The sequence below is a fragment of the Varroa jacobsoni genome, unplaced genomic scaffold (genome assembly GCF_002532875.2).
Source record: "Varroa jacobsoni isolate VJ856 unplaced genomic scaffold, vjacob_1.0 scaffold_1468, whole genome shotgun sequence".
NCBI lineage: Eukaryota > Metazoa > Arthropoda > Arachnida > Mesostigmata > Varroidae > Varroa > Varroa jacobsoni.
Genome location: NW_019214370.1, coordinates 479,514 through 502,628, shown reverse-complemented (window position 1 = coordinate 502,628; position 23,115 = coordinate 479,514). Strand labels below are relative to the sequence as shown.

At 39.3% G+C, this 23,115-nt stretch overlaps 2 protein-coding genes across 7 annotated transcripts in view; one reads left to right on the top strand and one right to left on the bottom strand.

Moving 5' to 3' along the window:
• The window catches only part of kermit (PDZ domain-containing protein GIPC-like protein kermit), a 31,905-nt gene extending 25,071 nt beyond the window's left edge, over nucleotides 1-6,834 (top strand). For both annotated transcript variants that reach the window (XM_022850543.2, XM_022850542.2), the window contains 3 exons: nucleotides 2,512-2,650; nucleotides 4,236-4,345; nucleotides 5,197-6,834. In XM_022850543.2, the coding sequence (XP_022706278.1) occupies nucleotides 2,512-2,650; nucleotides 4,236-4,345; nucleotides 5,197-5,478 (531 nt within the window). In that variant the 3' untranslated portion in view covers nucleotides 5,479-6,834. The remainder of the gene's footprint in view (nucleotides 1-2,511; nucleotides 2,651-4,235; nucleotides 4,346-5,196) is intronic.
• Nucleotides 6,835-8,716: 1,882 nt separating this feature from the next.
• LOC111270388 (uncharacterized) lies at nucleotides 8,717-18,187 on the bottom strand. Of its 5 annotated transcripts, none has more exons than XR_015314932.1 (8): nucleotides 17,470-18,187; nucleotides 16,663-16,793; nucleotides 15,588-15,835; nucleotides 14,048-14,147; nucleotides 12,792-12,934; nucleotides 12,087-12,225; nucleotides 10,093-10,369; nucleotides 8,717-10,004 (listed from the first exon to the last, which is right to left on the bottom strand). XR_015314932.1 is itself a non-coding variant. In XM_086972464.1 (7 exons), the coding sequence occupies exons 1-4, from the start codon at nucleotides 17,478-17,480 to the stop codon at nucleotides 14,142-14,144; spliced, it is 396 nt and encodes a 131-aa protein (XP_086828590.1). In that variant the 5' UTR covers nucleotides 17,481-18,187; the 3' UTR covers nucleotides 8,717-10,369; nucleotides 12,087-12,225; nucleotides 12,792-12,934; nucleotides 14,048-14,141. The 5 variants fall into 5 exon arrangements, 2 of the variants coding, with proteins under 2 accessions (XP_086828590.1, XP_086828589.1); XR_015314933.1 differs by having other exon boundaries at nucleotides 8,717-9,253; XM_086972464.1 differs by having other exon boundaries at nucleotides 8,717-10,369.
• Between the last annotated feature and the right edge of the window lie 4,928 nt (nucleotides 18,188-23,115).

The following is a 23,115-nucleotide window of genomic DNA, read 5'->3' as shown; positions in this document are numbered from 1 at the left end:
ATTTAGTACATTTAGATCTGAGCTTAATCTATTTATAGCATGAATAAATCGATATGCATATCTACGTATGCATTATATAATTATGTTTTCTAATCAAAATCAAAATAAGGACGCGATTAAAGTGAAATTGGACTGATGTATCATGGCACAGTATAGCTCAATGAATAGAAAGAATACTATATTAGTAAATACTCACTAATATCCTGTACCGTTTTCATCTGTTCATTTGTATATGACTGAACGATACCCAGTCATCGAATAAGAGGGCTAACTACTGTATTGCCAAGAACCGAAACAGGGTTTTCTATTTACCACTAGTATTTTACCATTTACCATTTGCGACCTAAATTGGGTCTATTCCCAAACGCTGCACTAATCTTTGGCATTGCTGCTAGCCGTTAGAAACAAGGGCCTTTTGTTTGAACCGTCAATATTAAGCGTTCCAGAATACACTCATACGCAGGATTTTATGGAGCCTCGATCTTTTTTAAGTTAAGCCTGACCTTTGCATACACGCTATAGCCGCTCTCGCTTTGTTTCTTATCGCAGCGGTTTTCAGGCGGCCACATTTATTATTATCATTAATGATCTATTTGAATATTTATATCCGTGGCAATTATCGACTCCCACGGTGTTCTGTTCAGATGATGCACGCAGATCCGAAAAGCAGTTTGTCTATCAGCAGCCCGACGCGATCCTGTAGCGTTGGCGGTTTGGATTGGACTGCATCGAAGGGATCGCATTGCCCCGTGGGCATATACTATGTGGTATACATTATAGTAGTGGCTATATTCAAATAGGCATCACCATAGTCTGTTGTGCTGTTATCACAATCATTACCACCGCTAGTGTGTTGCTATCTCTGTTGTAATTATAATGCCTATTACCGTTCTTTTTGAATCGTTCGATTGTTGCATGTTCTCCTTGTTCCAGCGCTTACTGCCGCCGTCGAAGCGTCATATCGCTTTTCGCTATTGTTTATTGTTATACAATATGAGGTGGACTATTTTGGCCTTGTCGACTTTATTACTATTCGATCCCCTTTGGTGCAATTTTGAGCTGTGCTGATGTGGCACGAACCTCGTTGACGTCGTTGCCAGCCGGAAACAGCAAAACCATCAACGTAGCCTTTTCCCTGTCAGCCAGCTGTTGTCGGCGGAATTGCGACAGTATCTTTCATATGTTCAAGCCTTTGCTTGGCATTATCTTCATACAACGGTATTATGATCGCGATCAGGAACAACAACAACAAACGCGGTCTCATCAGCATCAGAAACGGTCCCTGTTGCACAATTAGATAAAGACTCGAGTCTAAAGCTTCTTATCGGGCACTATCGTTTAGCGCACGTTAAGTGGTAGAGCTGGTAGACAAGCAAGCTGCATTACTCCCCGCTGTCATGGCGGTGCCAGAATAGTAACAGCTGAGCGGAGCGCCGTCAGATCCTGTAACTCAAACGGGACCCCGCCAAATTCGGTGACCGCGCGAGGCGGAGATGTTCCGAAGCCAAGGCAAACTTAACAATGGCAAAACACACAACGGCTATGGCAATGGACGTTCTAAACATAGCTACGGCCTTAGTTCAGTTGCCGCTAACTCTCATCGCTGAAGCAACCGCCGAAAGACTCAGACGCACGAACTAACAAAGTACACATGAAAACGAACAATGGAATACGATGCTGCCGTTCAAACTGATGTTGCCGACTCCAGCTGGCAGCAGAACAAGGCGAAAGGATAACAACTAGATAAAGCTGAACATGAAAATTCGGAAGAAGCCACCGACTGTGAGAGATAAGCAGTGGGACGGAGTGCTGCATGGTAGAGCGGGAGCAAGCCACTTCGGGATAACAGTGATAATCCATCGGAATGGATCAGCTAAGCCGATAATCTACAGGGCTGAAAAGATAGGGTTCGGCTGAGAAAAATACCATTTATGATTTTTAAGTAAAGATGGATACATACGGAATGATATTGGGCACGATCGGAATTGATACAGATCGCAAGTAGAAACGTTATGCATTTCTATTAATTGAATGGCTTAGCATTGTCGTTTAGAAAACATTTCTAAGTCTCGTTTTCGTCCCGTATGTTCTTTCGCCACATTTGAAAGGAATAGAGATGTCTGCGATGGGCATGCGATAAGTTGACAGGGTTGACAGTGTGGGTCAACGAATACAGTTAGAGGTATTTAAAATGAATGATAAAAAACGAAACTTGAGAGTTTCGCCGACACATCAGAAAGCATGGCTAGCCACAGAAGTTAACATTTATTGCAGAATTCAGAGTATACTGAAAAGGTTGTAACTTTTTAAATCGTGGATGTATCAGGTTCTTTGCCATTGCTCGCGTAAGTGTTTGACAAAGCATCATGATGGCCTACTAAAATATTGAGAAAGGGCTCGGATTAAGCCAGACGTGCCTAGTTGCTACGTTTTAAGAACGTTGTGTTGTTGTAAATAAATGTTGTTTCCGATAGATAGTAACTAAATTTTCGACTTATCTCTTGGTTGTAGGTTGGAGACCACATTGAGCGTATTAACAGTAACTCAATGGTAAGCTGTCGCCATTTCGAGGTGGCCAAGGCGCTCAAGGACATCCCCAAAGGAGAGACGTTCGTGATGAGGCTAGTTGAACCTCTTAAGGCTGGATTTGGTGTGTAAATTCGAATATACAAGAAGAGCATATAGAAACCTTAGAAAAACTACTATCGAAAAATAGATTTTTTGAGAAACGCTTTTGTCGATTTTAAGCCTTCGGCATCACAAATGTATAACACTTTCATCACTATAGTGAATTTAGAAGAACGCGCTGATTATGCTTTGTGTCTAGGAACATGTTCCCATCAGAAAGCTATACAAACGTAATCGCTTATGCCAATCCAAGTTTGGTTTCGCTTTCCTTCCCGGGCTAAATTGTCTATGCCTATTTCCAAAACAATAAGGAATTGCGACAGAGGACAGAGGCAAAGCTTTCATTTCAACAGCTTTTCTATTACGCAATGCCTACAGTTTCACAGTATAGGATTGAAGGAGTTGTCGAAAAAGTCTTCGAACTTGCTTCTGCTCATGTTGAAATACGGCCAGAATGCTTTTCTATTGAAACAAAATACGCTAAAATGGCGGTCTCTCTATGTTCGACTTGGCAGCTACAACAGCAACAGTAACAAGAATAAAAACCAAGCCGATAGAACAAGATCGTTATCCAACGTTTATTGATAGGCTGCCAATATAGGCGCATATTTAATGTCAACGTCTGTGAATAGCGCGTATGATTCTCACTATAAGCAGACGATTACAAACATTAAGACAGCACCCCTAGCATCGGGCTATAATATTTCTTCCAGCTTCACTCAGATGATCATCTTTACTTCAACTTATCTTGGTCGGCGAACCAAGGTCAAATGTAGCGCAATACGCTTCTAGTGTGCGTCTTACTATTTTTGTCCGTCGTCCACCATCCCCTATTCGAAGTTCCCTCTCCATTAGGCGGATCGCAAGTTTTTTATTTACAAGATGTCGACACCTACACACCGCTAACAACCAAACATTAGATCTGCATGTTACATAGACGGGCTAAATTTTTGATAAGTAGGTATTTTTAGTTATCCGCGTGACTGGCATTTTGAAAGAGCCTGAACTGCCGGCCATTGTATGTCAGAAATCTTGACGTACCCGAATGTCTTATTTGTCCTGTTACACGTACGATTATTATTATTATGTTATCATTGCTAGTTTTGTTGGAAATGTGCTTAGTTTAACGTCTGGCCCTTTCTTAATTGAGCTGTCTGCCAGCGTCATCTCCCTATACATATCATATCCATTATGCACGTTTGAAGGGCAAGATGATAACAAGCAATGCCTGTTATTATATTAACCAATTTGAATAAACAATTAAAACAGCAGATGATGAATAAACAAACAACATTACATTTTATAAACTGCTGATCACCCGAAATCATGAGGCATATCATCATATGAAACATAAGCACAAATGACGGGTCCAAAATAGCAAAAAGCAATAGAAGCAGTGACAGAGCTAGTTCGCACCATGTACCCATACGATCATGGATATTTTTGCAGCATTGTTATTATTATTATGGCTCTTGATACATTTCAAATATTATTCTAAGGACGATTAATTTTCTTCCAGTTGACTTATATTTTGTGTGGATATGCGTGTATACGTCTTTCTTGTACCTTTACTAATCTCTCTACCTCTTATTTATCGTTACGAATAGCAAACATCGGCCCACGGAACAGTAGTTCCCTGAAAAAATCCCAGGGCTACGGATCGGGAAAGGAGACGCTTCGCCTCCGGTCAAAAGGTCCGGCGAGTCTCCAAGATGCCGTAAGTGGATTTCTCATTACGAGCTTGTTATTGTGGTGTGTACACATACGTTTGCGTTCTCTGCATCGGGAAAAAGAGACACAAACGATGGTGTTTCTGTCGACATGCCACATCTGAGCGCCGTTCACTTTGTAGCTTGGCCAGGAGATGTTTCATTGAACGAGTGTCGCCGGATCGTATACCTACGTCAGGTGGACGATTTAAACTTGTAGTTCTTAAGAAAGACATAGAAACTCCACGGTTTGGTAGAGTGTGCGGTAAATTAAGTGCCGTAGAAGTGGAATTATTTGACTCGCGATTTTTTATTACACTACATTGAACGCTCCCGTTGACCTGATGCTTTCATGTAACTGAATGAGACGGCCTTAGCAATTAAAGGTAACACCTTATCACTGAAGCTTACATTCATCCCTTAACTATCTGAGCCTTAACGGAAACAAGTTAACTTAGTATGGTTTTTATTTTTCCTGGCTAAGAATTTGAAATAATTATTGACACGAAGTTCGAACGATTTTAATCACGATTTAAAGTCACGATCAGCTTGTGTGACATTGAACTGAACAGGGCAGATAGACTACTGCTACTTATAAAGGTAGCAAAACTTACAAAATGCTGTAGGCTTCTTTTGAGTGCCCCCCCCCCCCCCTCTATTGAATGAAATCATACTTCACGGTTTTCTATCCGGAGTGATTTAAGATACAAAACTTAACACCTGGAACTCACCCGTCAATTCAAAAAAATCTTCAAGAATAGTCAGGATGATAGTCAAACCAGGATTGAGGATAGTATTTGGGCAGGCCATCTGTAACATAATATCTTCTTTTTTTGTTTACTGATACCCATGACCACAGCCGGATGATGTGATGCAGTTGGCGATCGATAAGTTGAACGCATGCCTCGATTCATTTATGGGTATCTCGGACGCAGAATTGGCGACACAGATCTGGGAGCTAGCTGTCGCGTCCGGCCAAAACCCGCATCAATTCATCGAAGCGTTGGAACAATCGGATCTCGCTGCTTTCGGTTTCACGCAAGACTTTATGCTCGACCTTTGGGGAGCGATTACCGATGCACGTAGTGGCCGGGGCCAAATCAATTCGAACGGCAAAGGAAAAAGTCCGCCAATGTTCTGAGTTGTCGGTTACTAACCCTATTAGGTCAAAACGGAAAAAGTGTTTTCGTTGAAAAAAATTGCATTCGTGCTACACTATCGTAGGTTGGAGATTATTGCGAAATACAAAGGACGGCATTGGCGTACTTACTTATATATAGTCGAAGGATTTTCAGCGAAACGAAAAAACCTTGTGAGGCATATTTTAAGCAATTAGAGGCTCACAACCAGTTGGTTGATATGTGCTGTCACCGTACATTGTTTTGATGAAATCGAATTTTCGAGCCTTCCTAATTTTGCCTAGAGCTCTCTATCGACAATGAGTCAAGGGTGGGCTATTATAGTATCAGGACATGGCGAATTTTTTTTCACTACGATTGATTTCAATTAGTAGTAGTAGTGATTAGACATTTTGTCGTCTTAATTGAACAAGGAAAAGCAAGAGCTTGCGCAGATAACCCAACAACAATGTACACTGACACCAAAGCAACAAAAAATAGTATTTTTACCTAATAATCCATGAATAGATGAAGGTATATTTGAAACTAGATAAAGGCTTCGAGAAACAAAGTTTAGAAAAATGTGTAAGATTTCACTAGAGGCGCGGTTCACCCTCAGCTATTAGTCGTATACGTCCGCTGTAATACAACGTTATAAACCTATACAAGCACTTAAGCCAAAAAATTCAAAACAGAAGCAGAATATGATAACTATGTTTAACGTTACGTATATAGTGACTTCTCCTGCTGATTGATTTTCGTATTTTTACATAAGATAATTATAATGCAACAATGCAATAATGCAAATTACACTACTATGAACTGTAGCTAAAATAGCCCGCGTTATGGAGCATAACAAGATCCAAACAAAAACACTGTTCCTTAATTTTTTATGATCGCGATTTTTTCCCGCTTTTTTAGCCACGGAGATTAATTCTAGAACACGAAAATGGTTGGCGAGACCCATTCTATGAAGGACACGGTAGCCGATATGGCGGGCGAATACCAGTACACCGATAACGCAAACTATTGAATTCAGCGATATGCACCTTATCAACTTTGTCCGAAACATTTTTAAAACGTTTTCTTATTTTCTTTTTTTTTTCTTGTTGATTCTAATAAGTGTTTCATAAGCTGCTGAAACCGCACCATCTTCTCGACAATTGTATATACAGAGCACATCATATTTTATCATGCTTATCTATCTAAGAGTGACGCAGTGCGAAGACTGCAGACTGAAAGCTCCATCTATAGCTAGTCACGATCGAGAACTACGTAAAAACAACAACAAATTAATATTATTGAATTATAGCATGTGTATCAGTGTAATGTTTATTAAAGTAAAAATAATAAAATGATCTAATGTTCATATTCAGCTATGTATGTTTGTTTTTATTTTTGTTAGATGTGTCCGCCCTCACTCATACACTTGTTTCATTCGTAGATTAATTGCCAACGGCCATGCCAAAGATAGAAGCTACAAATCCAGTAGAAATATACACGAAACTGACTGAAATAGAATCAGCAAACCATATCATGAATGTGTTCGTCTGACAATATTTCATACGAAAGACGCCATTTAATAAGCAAAAATCATATTACGACCTGACGAAAAGGTTAGTTCTGGGCCGCGTGAGATCTTCTTTGCAAACATAGTCAAAACTGAGCCTCTAAGTAATAAGAATTTAGCAAGCGAGTTTTGCCATGTTCTGCGGAACAGGTTCCGATATGTAATTCAACACAAAAAGAAAAAATTCGAACTTTTTGTATTTAGCGTAAACATTTTACTGTAAATCCATTTCTGCATCTATCCGCCAATAGCAATACTTTGCACAACTGAAAGCATTCCTTTGCCATAGTATTTGTGAGTGTAAGATAATATAGGTATTTTTATAACATCTTTATTCACACATCCTATATATCGAAGGCAATCGAATCTAACGGGCTCTGAAACTGAATACCTCTTGAACCGCTAGCAGGTGAAATTCAATTACTCAGTTTTCCTAAGATCTAGTAAGTGAAAACCGGTCGAGCTTACTTCAGAAGAAACGAATTCGTAGAGAAAAATCATTTATCAGCTCCAAGAGCCAATGTTTGGTATTTAAGTGTTTGCTCCTCGAAGACCAAAGAGCTGCGGAAATTCATCGAGAATTAATGAAGACATTTGACTGGGAGTCCTTTGGTGGAAGCGCAGTTTGTGAATGGTGCAGACATTTCAACGACGAAGATTAAAGTGTTGAAAGCCAGCAAAGAGGTGACCAGATGTCGAGATCCGAGGGACAGGAATGTATTGCTGCAATCAAAAAGGCTCTATACGAAAGCAAAGCTCTACGTCTAAGAATTTTTCGGCTGAACCGATAAGCTGACATGGAACGTATTACAGAAATATAACTCATTTACTAATTGCTCCTCCGTGAATATATTTTAGGCGCGTAGTGTATTTCATGTGTAATTTGTGGAACCTTAATCGACAAAAGAATCCACCTTGCGCATACGGTCCCCATAGACGAGGCATATTCAAACGCGACTAGCGGCCGATGAGAAATCAGGTGAGAAAATGGCGTCCCCTTGAAAAAACTAAGATTGGTGGCAATGCCGGGTAGATTCAAATGTAACGTGACGTAAGTACCTGCGATCGATATCAGAAGCGTCTGTTGAAAATAAAGCAATGAATATATTTCAAGTTCATGAAGACACTCACGGACCGTTGGCACGCAATCGAAGATACGCAGCCCGGTAACTTGACGACAACGCCAGACCTTATTTCTACGTTTCAATTACTTCCTGGGTTGAGAAAGTATAAACAGAAAATTGACATATCGAAACGCGAATTGTAGGCTGTTTAGAACACTGGCACAAACGTGTAAAAAATAAAGCTAGGTACCTCTAACACACATTAAAAGGTTACCCGTCTTGCCCAGCAAGTTTAAGAGCTATTCAGTCAGAAGGTGCGCCACATTCGTCTGTGACATCTTAAGGGATTTCTCTGGGTCTAGCGTGTCAACCCGTACCACGCAGTTTACCTACAGATCAGTTCTGTTGGCTTAGTATCTCCCATATTTCTCCTTCTCTTTTCTATACATTAACAGGCGGTCAGTCCTGTTGTTCATGGTCTACTCAGGTAACGAGTCAACGTTTAAATAATACTAGTATTAGAATGCCTTTTAATATACTAATTGTTGTAGTATCTTTACTACTTATCATATAAGCATATACTACTACATAAAAAAAAACTTTACCTTTTTGAACTAAATGTTCTGCTTATTTATTCTTAACGTAATGAGTGATCTAATTCACATGTATAGGTAATAAACAGTTTCTGAAGCGAACGATGAACTCTGCAGCGTTTCGAAAAATTGACAGTTCTAACGAAAGTCTAATATGACCTTCTATGAATGAGATGAGCTCGCTAAGTTCTCACATATACAGTAGGAAATATTTTGTTAGCTATGTTATAAAGGCATGCTGTGTATAGCAGGACCTTACCGAAAGTTGTATATAGCTTAGAAAAGCTACGCTTGTAAGATTTTCTAACGTAGATAAAATTTTACCACCTGTCATAGGTATTGAAACTAGCCTTGTGCGCTTCAGAGTGATGGAACCAACTTCACATCTGCTCTCCATAGACAAAATAAAAGATGTTATCGAGATTTTGCGTATGGTGATACTGGAAAAATATTCGGCTGATCTACCAGTAAATTAACCCTAAGCATGCCGAACGAATCAGGTTCTCACGCTTCTTCTCGGTAAACGCCACCGCTCTTGAGATGGAACTTGGAACGTTGCTGTCCTGAATATCTACGGGTTATGGTAACGAAAAAAGGGAAAACGATCTATACGTTAGTGCACTGAGATAGCTAAGATGCGTTGAAGCACGACAAGCTTGTAAACTCCCTAGTTCGATTCGTGGAAAACTTTGGACTATCTTGGTGACATCTGAAGACATTCGGATCTCAAAAGCTATGTCGCGAGACATTATGCGAGTGGGTGCTAACCTTCTGAGAAACGGCATGATACCGTATGCTACTACAAAACAAAGCCAAAATGAATACAATAAAAACATAGTACAGCGCTAACGTTCTTAGCACAAGTCATCAGAAGGCTGACCATCGACCAGCGCGTGGCAAACACAAGTTAGCTGCTATGCCTGGAACGTAGCATCAAGTGCAGGATCTGCAAGCATAAGCACTGTTTCCTATTTTTTGTGGTCTCCAAACCTCTAAACAAGAACAGTAAACAAAGTTATTATATATATAAACGGTCATTTAATGAGGACCTAGTACTGAAAAAAAACATACTCTGTAAGTGATTAGTGTTTATTTGATGCAACTTCTCATTTATAGAATGCTTCGTAATTCGTTGTTAGATCTGAGGCACATATAACAGTAAGATATAAAAAAGGATAATATTATGAATAATAATAATGAGCCTTCTAAGGTAATATAAACGGAACGTAAAAATGTATCGAATCACTTACTGCATGGTAACGTACACGTATCAAGACACAATTGCCACCAATTGTTGCTGCGGATTAACGACGTGCACTGAACTGCAAGGCATAATCAATTGGTGACGTACTCACCCCTATATAATTAATGTGTCTTATCTCACGTTCTATTCCATCATTGCCTACTTACGTAAACACTGGACGTTTCCGGCACGATCAGATGGAAATGATTTCCTGGCCAGTTACTTGCCACGACTAAAAACATCGCACGTCGGCGTCTTAAAAAGATGCTTGAGTGCGTAGAGCTTCGATATGCACTGGCACGCATCGACCCCTCGATCCATAATGCAGCGTTCCACGCACTCATCGGCATGCAGTTGCCGATCTGAGTATGCTGATATCTGCGTAAGTCTCGAATAGTTAGTGCACGCGGACTCGTATGGAAGGGGCAGCGAAGATGAACCCGTCTGAGGAAAGATGGAAGACAGTTACTGTATTCATTTGTCATTTGGTTGTAAAAGAATAATAGGCAACTGGACAAAGTAGCTACTGATAGCGACAGAAGAATGAAATTAGTTCGGCTCATGAGGCCACACGGCGCCGTAACAATTTTTGGTATAGGCCTAAAAGCTGGACTTTCAAGCGAGAACGGAACTATAAAGTTAACCGAGATATGGCGATGCGGTACTGTTCAGCAGCTCGAAAACGCATAGTAGGTCTGGTCAACGCTCCTGTTGTATTAGGCCCATGTAAAATTCCTGCGACAAAGCGTCGTTCCTTTAGCTTCAGTATGTTCGCAGAAAAACTTGTCCTCAAATCTGAAGCGGGAAAGCCGCTTCAATCAAAATCAGTACCAGCTAGAATAAATAACCGTCAACATCTAAATGTAGATTAAGACAATACACAAATGTGCGAATTTCTTCAGAGGTCTAACATTGAGTGATAGACTTGATAACATAACGAACGAAAGGCTCCAGAACGGCTTTAAAGAGGAGTCATCACGAGGACCAATTAGTAATATGTATAAAAATGGTATTAAAAATAACTGTGACTTCCTTGATACAAGAGCTCTGCGCGAACGTACAATACACCTAAGGAGCTGGACACTTCACAAAAGAATGGTCGGATTTACTAGCCACTCGATAGATATCAAAGATCCAGCAAATGTTGTCGGTATATCGAGTGAATGCGGGCTTCCATCTGTAAAGCCGATCGATCAGAATGCTTTATCATTAAAATTCGCCTTGTTGGTCAAGCATGCTATTTTAATACATAGACCAAACTGATTTGTATGTTATCGTCAATGCGTGTATTTGCTGGGTTGTCTAACTGTTCTTTTTTTTTTTTAATAATATCGTCTACGTAAAATTCAGTACGCTTTTTTTTATCTAAATTTTTAACTAGACGAGTGGCAACTTCGCAATAATTTTTAAGGGAAGATGTAAACAAGAAGTGTCTCGCACGTCTGTGTCAGTTAACAAGTGTACTTGCATAGTGCAAGATATAGTGCTATGATAGTGGAAGTATATTGCCGTTAAACAGCTTTGAGGGAAAATTGAGGTGCTTGATCTCCTAGATTTTTATAATGGCACAAAGATACCGGTTGAAAGTTTTAGCATAGTCCGAAAGCAGCCCGCTAAGTCGCGAGGTTTTATTTGCCAAACAGCTCAAACTATAGTAACAGATGTAGATGTGCGCTAGTATGTACGTGTACTGTCCCTGTGATGGTGCAGAGGTAGCGTGTTTGTCTTTTAGGCTCTTTCTGAGTTCAAAATCTAGTGGCGGCTCACAATTTGCTTTCTGCTGAGGCGGCCAGTCGTCTAAAATAATTGTACAAGACGTAAAACTCAACTTTATTTTATGTGAAGTTGTGCCCAAGTCATTTTAAAGGAGAAATAGAACATACGCGTCATGGCACAGGGGTGACGGCCACATGGGGTCTTCGGAAATGAAGTCGCATGAGTAAACGATTTGTTCTCTAGAGTAGGAGAATCGTAGGAGAGTCTTCGTTTCCTCAAGGTATGCACTGATTATACGTTACTGTTTCAGGCGATATGTGAAAAACGTGAAAGTCAATAGATAACTCCACTATCTGACACAACTGAAAAATTTCTAATTCCTAACTGACTAAAGCTTGCAATAAAGCATATATACCATTTGTATCAAATATTGGGGTTTGAGTACCTGATTTTTGCCAGATGCAGCAAACAACAGTATGTTCCCGTGTTACAATAGTTGCGCCTTTCCATCTCCTCGCAGTCGATACAGAGTTGACGGAGGCTAGAAAACCGACACCCGTCATCCGTGTTTGAAGATGATGTACCTGTCTTGCGAATAAAGTATTGCGGTAACGGTTAGATGTCAGTCACACTTCACCTAATTGCCGTCCCTCGTTGGAGTAGAGAGTCTTTTGTACAGTGGTTGACATTAACACGCTAAAAGTTCAATTCAGCAAGAATTTATACCAGATTACCTACTTCGCTGATAATCTTTTATGCTTCAATCTTTGCGTCTACTATATGAATCGTACTTGTCCCGGATATCGGAGGTAAAGCATGACGTCATTAAACACCTGAGGAACGTAAATACAAGAAAACACTGGCCGACGCACGCCATGCTAGTCGAATATCGTAACAATCAATAGGTCAGATGCCGTTCAACACAGCGCATTTAAAGCAAGACATGGACAGTGGAAATTAGTCCTAATCCTGCACAATTGATTTTTCTTTTTTTTACTTATGCGCACACCCAGACACGCTGCACTAATCTTTTAATTTCTCGTGCTAGATCAAAGTAAAGTGCAATACAATTTACCACTGTTTAACAAAAAAAAACAAGAGGGAACCTATTATCTTTAATAGCAGACTCCAAACGTACATCGACACTCACGAAAGTTTAGGAAATACTCCTTTCACCGTGCGGATCACCATCATCATTTGATATACCATGAGGTGCAGAATGTCGTACACCGAGAGACCCAACCAAATTCCGAGATATCCTCCAAATATGGCCAAAGCAGAGCTTCCAGTTAACTGGGGGTAAAGAACACAGAATATGCACGTGGCAGATCGGCAAGATAATCTTCACATTCACAGATCGTGAACTGGTAAATATTGGGGACACAGTGCCCCGTACAAGATAAGCACATGCACGCACATGAAATTGGCAGGAATGGAAAAACAGGCGTTGACATGTTCGACAATTAGTAAATATAAATGGAAACCGAAGACAATCTTATTCGTAATCTCTGCATACTTGGTGAATATAAACCAACCTTCGGTACTCCATGTCATTATCATGACCGCTGTATCCCTATGTAGTCTGGTATGAGACTTCTCTACAACAGCAGGCGCCGTGAGAAGCCAAAAAGACTTCAATGCAACAGTATGGAAAGCCCTGTGGCTGGAAAATCTAACTACTAGAGATCGTATTTAAGCAGTTCCCACAAATTATATTGTCAACTCGTTTACTTACCACTTTTTGATATACATAGAATGGACAAAACAGAATAAGAAACAGTACAATGGATAAGAAAACAGTTATAAGCAAAAACATTTCGTGACTATACAATAGGTCAATAGGCCCGTAGACATTTCTTACACGGTCCTTTTGTTTCTTGGACCTGTCACATCTAGGCAAAAAATTTCATTATTATAAAGATTGCTTGGGTATTCTTCTTATTAATGAGGTCTAGTACACATATAGTGCAGCATAATGTAAATATAATAAGTAGAATTCAATAATAAGATAATTGTTTATTCCCACTCGCAGGCTGGACGACATCGACTTGGGTAATCCTTACTATAGCGAGTTTTGCTGAGGGTCTGCACGCACATGGCTAAAATGTACACGGTGTCATAAAACACACATTCAGTAAACAGAAACAAAAGCTTCATTCAATTTAAGAAAAAATATGTTAAGGCAATTAAAGTTGAACATCACCAGAAGACGAGACTTAAGACAAGTGGTGCCCGTTATAACGGTCTTGAGGTAATACTACTCATATTATTGATGACGCAGAGCCTTCAGTGAGAGGCTGAATATTAACATCGCTTAGATTATCACTAGTGCATGCATTTAAAAGAACATACACAAATAAGGGCTGAAGGACTAATGTGTTCGTCCATCTGTAATGATTGCGTTACCAGTAACTCGATCATCTCAAACGTTTTCATTGAGCTTATTTCGAAACGGATAGAATTGCGGCGTACAATTGCGCGAGTGATCTCCCTCTGGTGTTCAAAACTGCAAAGCCGAAACGTACAATAATTAGTCTGAGGATTCCTCAAAAATGGATACACGAAAAAGCAAGCGCCTTTTGTCTAAATGATTATAGTTGAGATACAACTTCTAATAGTTCAAAATTTGTTACGGTAGTGATCGTTAAAATATTGAAACTTAGTCGCTATCGGTACTTCACCTGTGCAGTGACGAGTAGCGTCGCTTATGCACGGCATTCGCCCGCTCTCACTTATGACCAATGAAGTGCACAAGACCGTATCAGGCGCGTAAACCAAATGTTTACTAACAGTACCTTTTTAGCTTTCTCAGTAGAACGTAAAGTGAATTGAAAGGTACTCGACATCCACCTGAAGTCATCACGACTCGCTCTAGTAACCGATTATCCTCCCAGTCACCACTTTGATGTTATTCCATTATTTCAAGGAGAAACCTCAATTTTCTTTATTCTGTCACTTAATCGGGTAGTCAGAAGAATTGAAGAAGTTATCATTTTTTCAGCTATTTTTCAATATACAACTAGTGCTAGAAATAGCGACCCTCAGTTATAACAAGCGCTTAACAGCCATAACGAAGTCATGGTATATATATTTTAAAGATAGTGGACATTTGACAGACTATCCCCGTAATTAGATTTACCGAATAAGTTTTAGGCAATAAATCTAACTAATTTAGCTCGTTCTAGGTATACGCTGCTGTGCACCTAAGCAAGTGAAGAGTCACCCTGAATCGGATTTTTTAAAATATTTGTTAGGGAGTGGTTAAGCTTGCTATATAGGCTGGAAATACACAATATCTACGAAAACATGGCTGTTACCTTTCTTTGTTGATACTGAAAATGTGTCATCCACTTAGGTTTACTGTCACTACATATCGACTACCTTTTTGGTTGATTAAGATATTCAATTGCATGCAAAAATGGAACAGTCTAGATTTCTACAACTAAAGTTTTTTTTGCATTTTTGTACTTCTACAAACATGTTGATGGTGCCAACTCAAAACGAAAGGCTCTAGCTTTACGCATACGCCCTATAGATATGAAGAGAGTCTTAATTATTTAATTACTACTATCCAGTTTCAGTCAATTGAATCGAATCGATCGGGTGTCAGTGGAAAGACCAGATTCTGCCAACTATATTTCTATATATTTCAACCGAGAATCTATATACAAACTGTTGTTCGTTCAAAGACAGAAGAGTATCATGCCGTGATATTAAGTTATATTTAACAAATAAATTAATGACTTTCTTTATTCACATAGTTATAATAACAACATATATTAGAAACTCGAAAGAACAGTACTTATTTGTGCAGTAATTTTTTTGCCTGAGATTTAGGTGAGAATGTGCATACAGGAGGGTGTTACATCGCTTTATCACAGAATGACCCTGTTAATAACCTCTTCGAAAAATGTCATAATAACTAAATGTAATTATAATTACTGACCGTTTGCGACATATACGCCGAATATAGAGGATATTGATCATATTGTACGCAACTCGTGTCGTACGGCGGTGGAAGCAGCCGTGTCACTATCATTTCCGTGCTAAACTCGTAATTTCCCTTTGAACAAAGAATCATTGAATGCACCTCTCCCACGTTGATCACATCGACGCAATGGAAGCCCAGCGTTACCTCGAACTCATGAAGCACAATCTGTTGGTCGAGACGCCATTGAATGCTCATCGAGAACTCTGTCGAATAAATAAGTTCGAACTAATAATAAACAATGCTTAATTTTCGTTTTATTTGCGCACGGAAAGGCTGATGCAACCATATGCGCAAACTGTTTTAATGAAAGAAAATGATATAGAATCATTTCGACGAAATATTTGAGTCAATATTCTATGTTAATCAAAGTTGTATCAGCTTGGTTTTCTCGATGGTTTAGCCTTTGAATGGCCATTACTTTGGCGTATCTTTTGAGCAAGGTATTGACCCTACTTTTGTTAGGGCTCGTGCGTTTATTGATTTACCGAATAATGGAGGATATTCATGATACGAATTCATCTCGTTATTATCTTTCCAGTTTAACGTGTAGCACATGTACTTCTGAAAATTTGACTGAAAAACAAACGGGTACGACTTATATTTACATAAAACGTACGACGGCTTTAATCTTATGGTAGAAAAAGTCTGTCACCGAAATTACCAGAGCTTCCACAGAAACTACTAGGAACAGTATTGTCTCATTTGTAGGTAGACAGCCTATCCGTGCGTTTGCTTAATGACCAATGCTTTGGTTCAAAACTGTAAACAGGAATATATCAGGAGGATCTGCATATTTGATCTGTTACATCACATCGATTTACGAAGGTATAAAGATCTAGTAGTTCGGTTTGCACACACAAATGCTGACAAAGGAGAATAATTTGGATCAATGAAATGAAGTGTATGAGTTGACCGTAGTTAAACGGCGGAAGAAATTAGGTAAGTCTTCAATGAAGTTATTTCGATAGAGAGCATTCGAACGAGAGCGAAAGTCAGCCTAAATCGGATTTAGCTAATGCCAGCAACGAACCTGCCTTCATACACAAAACGGTAGTAATAAAGCGACGGGCCTTCAAATGTTGTTTGCAGGATCCCCGTATGGTTAACCGCGATGTCACCAAGGCTGCCCTCCGTGTTAAGCAACTGGCGAAGCTCTGGAATCTACGCTCAAAAAACGATAATATGTAGAAGTTAGACCCAAGTAAATCTTCCGTTCCAGCATCAAGCATTAGTTTTTAATTTTACGGAAACAGTCGACTCCATAGTGTATTGAATTGAATTTTTATTTCGTGAAAGAAAGCTGAAATTGTTTAAATAGATGCAATTTTCATTACAAGTAAGAAGATATGTTTTCTGGTCAAAGGTCGTACCACCAGTACATCACTAAAGTTGCCAAATCTCTTGTATTTGCAATTTGAAATTTAAACTTTAGTACTCCAATTCTATTATAATATTGCCCCTTTTCTACCAAAACTTTGGATCAGTATTTTTTTACTATTTCTCGTTATCTTATTTTTAAATTTCGTGCAGGGCCACCAACAGTGTTAGTTAATACATACAAATCTTTTCACAAACTGAACACTCTATTGGTTGCGAACACTGTTAGAAAGATAGGGAAAGACGAATATAATATTCCTTATTATAAGTCATTTCACTTCCCAACCTACAAATTTACTAGGCATTATTCTTTCGTAGTTGGGTCCTAATAAAACCTCATTACCCCCGGCCTCAGTGTGCGTTACTGTACGTATTTGTTTAATTACGTTCCTGATCATAGTGCTGAGCACATCGCGCGATTCATATACTCGGGGGTTGAACTTTTTTTCAAATCACATACCTGCACGACATTATTAAAGTCAACACGGCTGCCGATGCATTTTACGACGGTATATGATTTTCCTTCGCTACGATTTGTTTTGGGCACGTTAACCGTCGTTTGGCTTCGATCTGTGCTGCACCAGTTAGGATAGGCATTAGTTCAGTGCGCAAATGTCGCACTTGACATGATTAAACTGAATATTATTTGTAGTAACAACAATTTTTGTCATTGGAACAGTTATTATTCATCAAAACAATATAAACGGACCACTTATCAATCATCTACATGCAAATGACAACATGGCATGATAGCGTTGCATAATCGATACTTATAGAATATTCGCGTAGTGTACGAGCAAAGCGCGGAGAACATTTTCGTCACCGAACGAGCGATACATGTGTGCGAACGGTGGCGGATCACTTAGCAATGATGTTGCAAACGTTGCTTATAAGGAACGAGATATATATCGACTCTTATGCCACTGTCAAAAACAGCTACCGCGATAGATTCGTGTGTATGTTGTACTATTTACAATAATAATATTGAGACTTCTTTTAGTAAATAATTCAAGTTTCCTGCCTCAGTTATCACACAGCTTATTGGCTGTACGACAAAGTTCGCCTGAAATATAATCTCGAAACACAAAATTATCTGTTTCTAAGGCAAATCTGTGATAAGAACCCTGAGCAATGGTAACCAAACGGCCGGTAGCGGACAACGTAAGAGTATATTACAATAAATCGTTACAATATTAGTTCTTACCAAATAAAAAAGACCCGACTATTAAACGGATGTTGTTATTAAACCTTGTCTTTTGATTTAAAATAGATTTCAAAAGTGTGTGCATTTTGTGTAAAGAAAGCTAAACTTTAAGAGGAAACAAAGTGAAACAGTTTTCGTTCAGTAACTTCGCCAACTTCGCACGGCTTTGAAGCATTCAAATGCCAGAGCGGTCATTGAAGCGGCCTTGTTATACTCGACAAACATCTTTAGAGGTAACTATTGTACATATAAGTCATTCTCTCATGCAACGAAGTGGACCATCAGCTCTTCATACGATCGCTGTGTGGTGCCCATCCCTTCTTTTATTCACAGCACGCAGCCTTCGTAACACCGACGTGCTCTATTAGATTCTCTATGTGCGTACTACTTCATTAACGATTTGTGCCCACCAAACGCAGTCTACTAGGCAGCTAACCTTTGAAGGGTGTACTAGCATTTTCTGAAGGGCAAATTGCAATTAGCAGGAGTGTTATATATGAACATTTGCGTTATGAGCTTCTTGCGGCCATGTAAGCTGCCTGAATAAACAACAATGCTTTACTATTTGAGTTTACCGTGGACTTTTTTTTCACTTAGAGATTAATTGACTATGGGTCAGGGAGCGCTTCTGAGACAGCTCATAAAAAGTAGATTGACAGTCATCAGAGGTAAAGTGTTTGGCTGCTAAAATTAGAAACACGTCAAATGGTAGTTTAGATTGGGCGTAGATACTTCATTCCGCCATCAGCGTTTCGAACTGGACCCTGTTAACCGTAACGGTAATCAATAATTGAACAACACCTACAGCTGAGTCGAATGAATCTATTCAGTTGTTTTGATTGTTGTTTTGGGAAAATGATATCAAGGTTGACGCAGTTCGCATCAGAACCTAAAGAATAGTGTTGTCGAAAAACCCAAGGCTCTGATAAAATGTCCATTGGTTCACCAAACACAAAAATGAAACCCGACGAAGTCTCCAGGTGTATAAAACAGTCAGGAATCTCGATGAAGATTTTTTTTTAAAGTTTGATATGTTTTACTATTATCAGAAGGAATTCTTGAAGCAACCTGGTTTCTAGTCGCCGTAAAGCGAAATCCACACGTTTTTTTTATCATTTGGAGTTGGAACCCCATTTCAAGCATCTCAGGAAAGGGTTACACCACCATTAGGGATAGAAAAAGGGGAAATTCTTCATTCTAAAAAGTAATCCAGTCTATATTGACGTGCGCTTGGTTTCGACGTTCGTTCATTGATTGACGCAAGTAGACCCTCGAGGCATGATCACTTCGCCTAGGAAACGACGAGATGGCGACTCGAACGTATTATTACTCAAAATCAGGTTTCTTGTTAAACGTTTGTCATTAACTGGACAACACACCAGGAACGAAACCTAGGAGATAGCACTATGCCTTGCTTTATATCCAAAGGCAATACTTATCATGCTCACCGATATTCGGTCATGGTATATTCTGGTGTGGAATTAGATATTTCCAGATATTTCCAAGTTATCTCCAGAAAAAGAGTGTGCTTGAGCACCTATGATTAATGATGTACAACATGTACAAAGTGCTTTCTTTCCACGGTTTTCTGAAATTTTGCTAAATACAAAAACATACCAATCAACCAAAAAAATAATCTTGATAGCGTTGTAACCAATGCGACTAACTTTAATATACGATACCTTTCGTTCACTACTTAGGCCGATGAGCACTGCTTTTAGCGGCTAGCCCCTTTCGGTGTGTAACGGACAATAGACATCTACAGTTGCTCTCAAATCTCGGCTATCTCGATGTGCTTTTAAACGCGCAAAGATGTTACTACGGTACTGTACGGTAGTCTTTAGGACTACAATTGATACCATGCTGCTGCATCTATAGCGGTATTTTGTATCTACAGCAACTCGAGCGACTTACGTATAATATATGCAGGTAGCCCTGCAGCCTATATAACATGAAAACCAGTACTAGAAATTCTAACCACCCGCCTCCTTACACGAACGTCTCAAATAAAAGAAGCACATGCGGGAAGAAAATGGATACTTAAGGTTTGTTATTACAAACATTATGCTATTATTATATAACTTCTGCAGCATATAGACGAAAACAAATATATACACAAAACAATAGTATCATTACTAATGACGGTGTAGAACGAACAGTAACATGTACAGTAATAATAAGCATCTGTAACATCGCATAGTCCGCAGACAAACAGACGACCTTCGCCCGAATTGTGAAAGCAGGGTTAACTTCGACAGGAGTTTCGTTTTTCCCAGTAAGCAGCTTCATCGACGTCCATTGATTTCCTTTTATGATTAAATTTCAACCTTACTTACTTCTCGGCTCGAGGTACCAATCTTTTCTCCGACAATGAAGAACTACCCCCTGGTCAGTGTGTCATGAGTCCGCGCCATTTGCGGTTTTCTAGTTCTACTTGAAGTCGTGCTCTTTCGTGTTAATGTAAACACAGTTTCTACGAGCGTCTGTCTCGTCATAGCTTCCGCTACCGCCAATGCAATGATAATCAACACTGACTAAAATAACTAAGGTTCGGATCCGCGCACATGGTGAATAGTGGCGACACGCTCTATTTTTGACAAGACGTTTTAACAAGAAGTGCTGCCAGACCGGACCTAAGCCCGCTCTCCGTTGTAGTATGTCCAGCGGGTTTGTCTGTCGCAATTATCCTCTCGATGCTGCTGGCACTGTCGATGCTACTAGAATTACCTTTGTCTTCAAATGACCAGTTTAGCGAATCAATTGAATCGAATAGTAAGGCGCACGAGTTGCTTAATGTACTTGTATTTCCAAAAGTCATTGGTGAAAGTCTACAAGATATTTGCTAACTGCTCAGAACCAGACGTTGATGCTAGGCGTTTCCTCGGCGCGGGAAGGTGATTTATTCTGATATCTTAAAACTCTCCTCCTGGTGGTGAGATGAGCCATCTCAATCGTGTTGCGACTGACTTGTTTTGTCTAATCTAATTAACCGCGCTGAACTATGTACAATGCATCTCCGACACGAAATTGAGAACCGAGCCATAGTGTCTTCGGCCCTGTTGGCCACCATCGGTGCCGCAAGACTAATGTCGCGTCACGTATTACTGACGGTGATGATCTGTTATGAGAAGATCACTTCACTCTGCTAGCTAAACAAATGTTGCAATTCCAGCTTGATCATGTAAGCGAATTGGCTCAAATAGCTATAGAGAAGAGCCATAGTTTTTTTTCAAGAAGTCCTTAAGAAAAGCATATGGCATTTATACTTATTTCACATTTTATTGACATACCAAAATAATTTCCAATAGTTTCTTTCAGTGTAATGTATTATTATCTATTGACATGTAGAATACATTTACATATACGCATACATAGAATTTTTACATCCAGATATGCTCTACGTTTTTTCAAGTATTTATGTACGCCCACGTAACAGGAATGTACCTAGAACCCGAGAGTTATTCTGCCTATCTATTACGAGATCGTCTGACCTTGGCTTGATTTGTCGATTTTCTATAATTTCTGGTGTTGCTGACCTGCATTATCTATCCTTTGGCATGACCTTGACATTTGCTCGCAGGTTTAAATAATCTTACCCTCAATAAGTAATCCACTATAAATTTTTGCTATCTGCAGAATTCGACTTGAGCTGACAGACAGGAAGAGCAAAGGATTAAGAGCAAATTTTTCGAAAGAAAAGCAGCTAAGTAAAATAAAGCTTGCATAAATAATAGAATTATGGGACTATAATCCATTCATAAAAATGTTACGTGCAAATGACAAATGTAAGATTTTGTCATAATAAAACACTATTTAATACACCAGTAAAAGATCCAGATCGACTAGGTAGATTCATATCGCTCGCCAAAACTATTAATCAAGAGTGTTATATTTACCGTACTGACCTTCGAAGAAATATGTAAAATGTTTGTATTGTTTTTGACGTGTTTTTTCTTAATCTAATTTTCGTTACAAATAAATACTTTATAACCTGTCTTTCTATAAATACCTTCGTTTTAAGTCATTCGTCATCTGATTTTTCCTATTCTAAAAGTCAGTACAATACTTATTTACACGAAGTCTCTTCAGCGGCTAGATACATAACACACTTCTGTAATTCTTAGAAATAGTAGTACTCTCCAGGCTCGGCTCCTTGCAATAGCGTTCGGTCAAGCCAATGATTCGGGCAAAGTCATGTGCTAGTCTTGAGTTTTCGTGCCATGAAGTGCCACGATACTGCGTGACTCGATTATGAACCATCGAACTTTTTCTTGTGCAATAAATGGCCACCCTCATTTTGCTTATTACTCGTGTTTTTTAGTGCAAAGCATTCCCACTATTCAAGTAGTTTTATAATTAAATGCAGAAGAAGCGTCCGATCGTCGAGCGCGACCTTTTGCAGATCCTGACGAAAACATGTTTCCAAAATCTTTTCTACGAAAATCATGACTTTGACATTAACGATGCGGTGTTAGTGGTAACAGTTGAATGCTGTTGGTCCATCAGTAGGGTTCATTGCATTATATTAGTATATAATGTGACAGTTATCGTCGAAGTTTGCTTTCGGAGCATGAGAAAAAGATACCAAAGGTAGTATCTTCAAGTAGCGAGCGATAGTTCCTTTTCGAGGCAGGTACCGTACAATCTGTGCCACTTAAAAAAGTTCGCAGCTTGTAGGATTTTTTAAATTAGTACTTGTTATCGTCCTCTTGCCTGTAACACTATCATAAAAAAAAATTCTTTCCTAAAGTAATTCTTCTTTCTAGTAAAATCTCACAGCTTTCATTTGCTAGCACTAGGAAAAAAGAAAATTAATCAAATCTAAAAAGAACTAGCCAAATCATTGCTAGTATTATTCATATCAACTCAATATTTTAGAGCTACATACGAGAACCACACACG

Bases quoted from the DNA above. Each gene is read 5' to 3' on its own strand.
- LOC111270388 (XM_086972463.1), bottom strand. The intron at 15,836-16,662 runs GTTCGTTGCTGG...TTTATTCGACAG, and splicing joins CGTTTTGTGTATGAAGGCAG to AGTTCTCGATGAGCATTCAA.